Raw genomic sequence first — 7,566 nt, 5'->3', positions numbered from 1 at the left:
GAATGTTGCACCCAACAAACTATTTCAACCACGCCTGGTAAGAATCCAGGTCAGATTTTGGAAATGCTTAGCTGGGGAGAAACTGTTTTCAGACTTGGGCAGGGGGTTATTGGACTTCAACCCAAGACAGCCAGATTGCCCAGGGTGGTGTGTGTATGTTTGCACGCCGGGTGGGGGGGCGGAAGGGGGTGCAAAGCAGGACTAGCTGAGGGAAGGTGGCATGAGAAGTTCAATAACATTTGGAGGGCAGAGGTTCGTCTCTCCTAATCTACCCCTTCCTCTGTTAGATGCCACCGATGAGCTCCAAAATGCTCTCATACACCTCAAGGACTGAGGTTACGTACGCACAGTACTATTTTTCCTGGCTCTAGCATGCTCCCACCACTGGTACAGAAAGGTATAGTAGTAAAGGCCCACAAAAATATCTTGCCCACTTGGATATTGTTGTTCTTAATTGTTTTGTTGTTGCTGCTGCTGCTTTTAACATTGCTGTCCACCATTTTGGATCAACTTGTCCTTTTGTTATTGTTCATTTCTATTTCATAGAATCATAGAATTGTAGAGTTGGAAGAGATTCCTACCCCCATGATTATACTGCTAGAGATGTCAGAAAGAAAGGAGTACAGTGGTACCTCGGGTTACAGACGCTTCAGGTTACAGACTCTGCTAACCCAGAAATAGTACCTCGGGTTAAGAACTTTGCTTCAGGATGAGAAAAGAAATCAAGCAGCAGTGGCACGGCAGCAGCGGGAGGCCCCATTAGTTAAAGTGCTACCTCAGGTTTCAGGTTAAGAACAGACCTCCAGAACGAACTAAGTTCTTAACCCGAGGTACCACTGTAAAAGAAACATCAGTGGGATATCTTAAGTGCTTTTCAGTAATGTACAAGTTTTCTCTAGTCCATAGGATATGTTGGGCACTTTCAAGAATGTGTTCTTCTCCCGCACTGCTGGGCTCAGGAGCAAATACCCAGAAAGCTACAAGTTAAAGGGCAGCCCCATGGTTTCAGTCTGTTAACTAGTTATCTGCTTGTCTGAGCCAGCACTGCCCTGCCACCCTCTTCCCTCCACACCCCTACTGATTTATGACATTCCTTTAAAGGTATAAATACTGAAACATTCTTCAGCTTCAGGCACTATAAAAACAAGGGATTCTTCAAAGGTTCCATCTCTGATTTTGACAACCAACTGAAGAAACACCAGAAGAAAAACAGTGGCTTAAGAGGTAAGTAAAAGCCTCTTTTATGCTATATTAAAGGAACGCTTTGGACGCAGAACGGGTGCCTTTTGAAATATGCATGTGACACTAAAGATATTTAAAAATGCTTTTAGGTCATCAATAATTAAAAGCAGCGGAGCCATATAGAGAAAATGCTTCATTCTGCTTGATGTAATGCATTATTAACATACTTCTGTATGTGGATCAATAAAACCTATAACTAGAGCTGTCAAATCATCCTCTGTCTTTTTATAAAATAAATGTACAAAAATTCTGCATATTAACAAAACCTCTGTAAATTTGTCCTTTTGAGAATATTAGAGGAAATGCATTGTTCCTCTTAGATGTGAAAAAGGACCTCTTTAAATGTTTTTAATTTTTACCAGTTTGAAAATCTTGAAAATGCAGTAAAACACCATAGCCAAAACAGGTCCAAAAAGGCACAAGCTGAAACCTCCTCTATATTATGAAAGGTCCATTGGAAAAGTTGTTCAGTCATATTTTAGGGTACAGTTCATAGCAGCTTAAGAAGGGCCCGACTGAACCAGATCCAGGGCCCATCTTGTCCAGCATTCTGGAATTAATTCTGACTGAAATTATGTACATTGCAATGTATCATCTGAAAAGCATGAAGGGATTTTTTTCATCTAAACTGACAGCATCTCTAAATGGTGGGGCATAATCTCTCTCGTGCTGTGTGATTGTTTGTGTGTGTGTGAGGGGGGGGCGGGACAGACAGACAGACAGACAGACGCTGTTTTCTATTTTCTGTGGGGAACCTGACCCTCCAGATATTGCTAGACTGCAATTCCAGGTCATTGGAGCTGGGATAGCTCACTTAGCTCAGTCAGTACAGCACGAGACTCTTAATCTTAGGGTCGTGGGTTCAATCCCCATGTTGGGCCAAAGATTCCTGCGTTGCAGGGGGTTGGCCTAGATGACCCTTGGGGTCCCTTCCAATTCTACAATTCTATGATTGGCCCTGCTGGCTGGGGAGTTAGCCAGCCAACATCTGGGGGGGGCACAGGTTTCATATCCCTGCTTTGGAATACAGAGATGAACTTGGTCACCCCAGATTATTTGAAAGCAGAAAGAGAATTCCTGTTAACCATAGGCTCCACATGCATTTTAAAAAAATAAAAAATAAATTCCACTTCCCACACCAAAAGAAAACCAGCAGCTTGGAATTTGGTTTAATGCTTTGCTAACTGCTTCCCACAGATGCAAATGCACAACACATATAGCCACTCCTTTTCCAGTGCCCTGTGCCCTGGGCCTATTGAATAATTCAGAAAATAAAGCACAAGTTTGTGCTCTTCTATTTGCCATGGAGATCATCTCTGAACGGTTGTGCTCCCCCCGACCCCACCCAGATTCCCTGCTTTCTACCCTTCCAGTAAGACGAGGCACTTATCATATTAGAATGCTTGGGAAACAGAGTGGCATCTACCAGTCTATATTTAGCAGCGGCAGCCAAAAAGCAGCTGAATCAGCTGACTGGAAGCTGTTACCCTGATGTGCAGCCTTGGTTTAGACAGCAACACACTCAGTGCTGGAAATCAAGGAGAACAGACAGCGCAGAAGAGAGTCGCTGAGCCTGGAGATTTCAAAACAGTCCAGCTGTAGCTGCCACAAACAACAGCCAGGTAAGAAAGGAGCAAGAGCGTTCTAACAGAAAATGTGGTCGGTCATAATGAATGTTGTGGTGAGAATTTAGAGCTCAAAGGAGGCAGTGCTGGGCGGGGGGGAATAAATATACAAGTATGGATTAGGCCACTGTTGCCAGCTTAGTGCTTGCCATTTTTGTGACCAAGGAAGCTGGAAAAACCAGAGGGTGCCTGGAGTAGCAGCGGAGGAAGGGAGCCACACTGTGACCTCTGTTCATAATGATCGCGGGAGCAGTAATGCCAGGGAGATCTGTATTTGGTGTGTCTGCCAATCCTACTGATGTAAGCAAGGCTTACTACCAGTGTACTACTACACTGTGCCAAGGACCTGAGGTGAAAAGGTCAGTTACATCGGGGTTTCAATGCATCGCGGGGCTATGATATTCTAGGACTTTCTCCCCTGTTCCTGCCTCATTTCCCCAACACCCACTTGGTGCAGCATCTTGCCTGATGAAGACTTCAAGAGAAACCAACAGCTTAGTAATTTGTGACATTTTGGATAGTCCTAATAAAGGCACTGCACAACTGTGGGAGTTAATAATGGGAAAAGGAACACACAGAGAGAGATTAAGATGCTACAATCACTTTTAAAGTAAGCCTTACCCTCCCCAGCCAGCAAATACTGAATTCTATTGCCTTTTTTTCTTATCAAGCTGCCACTGTTACATTTTGCATCTCTTCACCGAATCCTTGGGGCTGGTTCCCACCATCTTCCTGTCATCTGGCCACCTCCCCCTTTCTTCAGCCTGGAGCCCTCCATCTCTTTGGGACTACAACGAGGTTGGCAAAGGTTGGCGTAGCGCATCAGGAAGCCTGACCACCACAGCAGGTGAGGGAGAGGGACTGAGGAAAGGGCCAAGCGGAAAATGGGCAGAAAGAGACATGCCTCCATTTTGTCTTGGTTCAACTGGAGATTTAAATGGCAAGAGTCCACTGCCTGCCTGGGGAAGTCCTCCTAAGGACTACCAAAGTGAAAACGTCTGGAAAGCTTAAAAGAAAGTAAGCTTTCCTTATAAGCGACTAGACATAGCAGTTTGAGAAGAGCAATGAAGCTGTCACACCGTACCTTTAAAGCACATGACTTCCCTCAAAGAACCCTGGGAACTGTAGTTCACCACTTACAGAACTGCCATTTCTCACAGAACTACAATTCCTCTTAAAAAGCTGCAGTTCCCAGGATTCTTCGGGGGAAGCTATGTGATTTAAATGTATGGTGTGGATGTGACCTGAATCCAATGCCCGCTGGGCCCTGCGAGTAAACAGGAAAATGTGGAAAGAGCTATTCGTTGTGCACTTGTAGGTCTAGAGAGCTGTTGAGTAAAGTGTTATAGAAGTTGGGGCAGCTGCTATGAGACATATATTCTTCCCATATCAAGGAGAAAGGAATTGTCCTTTTGAGGTAGAACTACCCCAGGCATTTAAACTGGTTTGAATCTGCCTTGTATTCCCTGGGTGAATCTTGGGAATTGTAGTTTGATAAGACTGCTGAGGGTTCTTTGCAATTGCCCTGGCTAAGATTTGCTTTGTAGCCATATCCAGTATTTTGTGGCTCCTTGCTCCTGAATTTATCCCCAACTCCTACTCCCAAACTTTTTCCTTACCCATCATTCAGGAGAACTCAACTATATAGCCAAAATGGCAATGTGGTCTATGCTCTGGCAACCTCTAGGTTAGATTACTGCACTGTGTTATATGTGGGGCTGTTTCTGAAGACAGTTTGGAAACATCAGCCGGTGCAGAATTCAGCAGCCATGTTGCTCATCGAGGCAAGATGGTTTGAGCATACAACGTCAATCCTGGCTCGACTGCACTTGCTACCAAATAGTTTCTGGCTCCAATTTAAAGTGCCGGCTTTGACCTGTAAAACCTTAAATGGCTCAGGACCACAATGCATCAAGGACCAACTCTCCCCATATGAATGGACCAAGACCCTGTGATCATCCTCTTGAGGTCCTCTCTGTGTGCCTCCTCCACGAGAGGTCCAGAGGGTGGCAACACAAGAATGTGGCTTTTCTGTGGTGGCTCCCCATTTGTGGAATGCTCTCTCCAAGGAGGCTTCATTCATATTGCTAGGTCTTCAACCAGGCCTTTGGCTGATTAAACAATCTATAGCATTTTAAATGTGTTGGGAGTATTGATGATGGCGGTGTTATGTGTTGTGTGTTTTATGTTGTAAACCACCCTGTGCTCTTCAGGTGAAGGGTGGCATGTAAATCTAATAAATAATAATAACAACAATAATAATTGCAGGCTTGGGGAAACCCAAAGTTTGGCAGAGGTACAATCTGCTTTAGAAAGAAAACACTAACCCAGGGAAATAGTTTATTAATAATATTTGGTTAACAACATTTGTATACCGTTTTTCAACCACAATGGTTCTCTTACTCTCTTTTTAAAATGTGGTGGGAGGTGCAGTGCGGGGGATATGATTTGTGTGTTTCCCTTTCTATGGGTGGAAAGGCCCACTCCCGTTGCTCCTTCACTGTGCAGAAGGAGATTTGGATCCACTGGAGTATGGATCCCCACCCCGCGGAGCCCATGGGGAGAACATATTCTCAAATAAACACCACAGAAAGGAGAAGAGGAAAAAGAAAAACACCACCACCTTGTCCCAGTCCAAATCTTCTGAATTTAGTAGTTCCTCCACTTCAAATTTTCCTCATCTCATGGGATCGCTTTGCCCTATCTGGTTCGTTATCAGATAGCTATCCTACTCTCCCTCACACCCATAGGAGCCGAGGGTGGCGCCCAACCACGTAACAAAACAGTGAAAAATAAAATAAATACTTATTTAAAATATCAACTATGTCTATTAAAAAAATAATATATATAAAACACCCCACAAGCACAAACACTTATATATCAGGAAATTTATGTTCAGTCCAAGGGTTAAGCAGTGTTTCCAAACTTGGGTCTCCTGCTGTTGTTGCAACTTCAATTCCCACCATCCCTTACCACTGCTTCTGGCAGCTAGAGATTATGGGAGTTGTAGTCCAAAAACAGCTAGAGACCCAAGTTTGGAAAACTCTGAGTTAAACTATCAGGGCTGGCTACAACTAACCAGCCCTGCTAGGAGAAGCCCACAAAGACTTCCATGCAACAGGGCTTTTATCCCTCTCCTCCCTCCATGCTGCCCTTCAGTTGCCTCGTGGGGCTGAGGAGAACCCTCAGAACAGTGCACAGGGTGAGGAGAGGGGAGACTGTTCCATCAGGCAAGGAAAAGTGCTTGTACCAACAAAGTGATAACCTTAGAGCTATACTGTACTGAACTCCTCCCATAGAGAACTACAACATCTACCAATAAAATTTATCCTGTCCCACTATCATCCACAAACACCTATCATTTTATAGACGATCCTTACACCTAACATGCATGTTGCCAGCTACAACACACACACAGCAAATGCAAACCCAACTTAAAATTTTCACAAACGTATCAGAACCTACAGCTTCTGCTTCAGCAGAAACTTTCCATTTATTAAGCTATGGTGCTTGCTTATAAAGTGTGACCATGACAGCAACATCTTTGTAGTGTGTTCCCATTGGCTAATTATATCCTGCATGTTCTTTACAGTAATGGCTCCCCGGATAAGACTGAACATAGCAAAGCCTCTTCCCACCATAAGTGAAGCCCTTGAGGATATTCTAGATGACATAACAAGCAACACAAAAGGTTTTGGAAATGCTTGCACGAGTCCAGATTCTTCTGGTGAAGACTACCTTCAGTCTATTTGCCAGCTGGCAAGACCTACCTTCCCAGTCCTACCAGAGAGTCAGCATAAAGTCCAAGACACAGAGAAACTGGGAATGCTGCATAATAGTCGCAGAGTCTTCAGCTTTTCTGAGACACCAAAAATGGTCTCCAGCTATAAAATAACTGACATTCTGCCTAATGTGAGGATATTCGAAAGAAATAGCTCCATTCTAGATCGTATCAAAACCTACTCGAGCTCTAAAGTCGACCCGCTAGAAGAGTTGTACATGGAAGCTGAGAGGACTCATCGGTGGAGATGTCCTAATGGAAGTGAGAACACTGACCATTCACAACCTACCAATTTCCAAGCCATCAGTGTGTCTGAACCTCGAGAAAAAACTATGGAGAAACCAGATGCTGTCAGCTTCCCCAGACTTCCCTCCCCAAGACCAATGCAGAGAGAAAACAGCTGCCCAGAGCTAAAAAGTCTGAGAAACCAAGGCAAGATGCCAACTCTGGAAAGCAGCCAATATCAGAAAGAGATTAACCCTCTCATTGTTAACGGTAAATCGATCTGGCTGTACCCACCCAGAGAAACTCCACCAGACACCAAGATTTTGAGATATTCACAAAGGGGGCAACAGACTCTGAAGGCAACAGCCTTCCCTGAAAGAGAGCAGCAGTCAAAGCCTTCCATTTATAATCAAAATGTGAAGGGAGAGGTGAGCAACCGAGTAGGCAGTGTGGGATACTTCCACGCTGACAAAAGAAACACAAGCTGTGACTGGATTTCAGAATACCAAAGTGCTTGGAAAGAAGCAAAGGTGAGAGCTTGCCTGCTGCCTGCTATTGCAGAATCATGAATTGCTTCTTTATGCAAAGAAAATATGGAGTGTTTATGTGCAGCCACTGTCTGCTGCAAAGTGCATTGTCCAGATGACCTGGAGAACATTCAGAGCTTCAGTGTGTCAAATGTGGAGAAGAAAT

At 44.3% G+C, this 7,566-nt stretch overlaps 1 protein-coding gene across 2 annotated transcripts; it reads left to right on the top strand.

Moving 5' to 3' along the window:
* Positions 1–1,126: 1,126 nt before the first annotated feature.
* Positions 1,127–7,566, top strand: LOC117041427. 2 transcript variants are annotated; one of them, XM_033140236.1, is made up of 3 exons: positions 1,154–1,224; positions 2,592–2,864; positions 6,460–7,566. In XM_033140236.1, the coding sequence occupies exon 3, from the start codon at positions 6,462–6,464 to the stop codon at positions 7,440–7,442; it is 981 nt and encodes a 326-aa protein (XP_032996127.1). In that variant the 5' UTR covers positions 1,154–1,224; positions 2,592–2,864; positions 6,460–6,461; the 3' UTR covers positions 7,443–7,566. The 2 variants fall into 2 exon arrangements, with proteins under 2 accessions (XP_032996128.1, XP_032996127.1); XM_033140237.1 differs by lacking the exon at positions 2,592–2,864 and having other exon boundaries at positions 1,127–1,224.

This window comes from Lacerta agilis, chromosome 2 (genome assembly GCF_009819535.1).
Source record: "Lacerta agilis isolate rLacAgi1 chromosome 2, rLacAgi1.pri, whole genome shotgun sequence".
In the NCBI taxonomy this organism is placed as follows: domain Eukaryota; kingdom Metazoa; phylum Chordata; class Lepidosauria; order Squamata; family Lacertidae; genus Lacerta; species Lacerta agilis.
The sequence above is the reverse complement of the archived record's forward strand: the minus strand, read 5'-3'. Positions and strand labels throughout refer to the sequence as shown.

Coding starts and splice junctions, on each gene's coding strand:
- LOC117041427 (XM_033140237.1), top strand. CDS start 6,462: ATGGCTCCCCGGATAAGACTGAACATAGCAAAGCCTCTTCCCACCATA.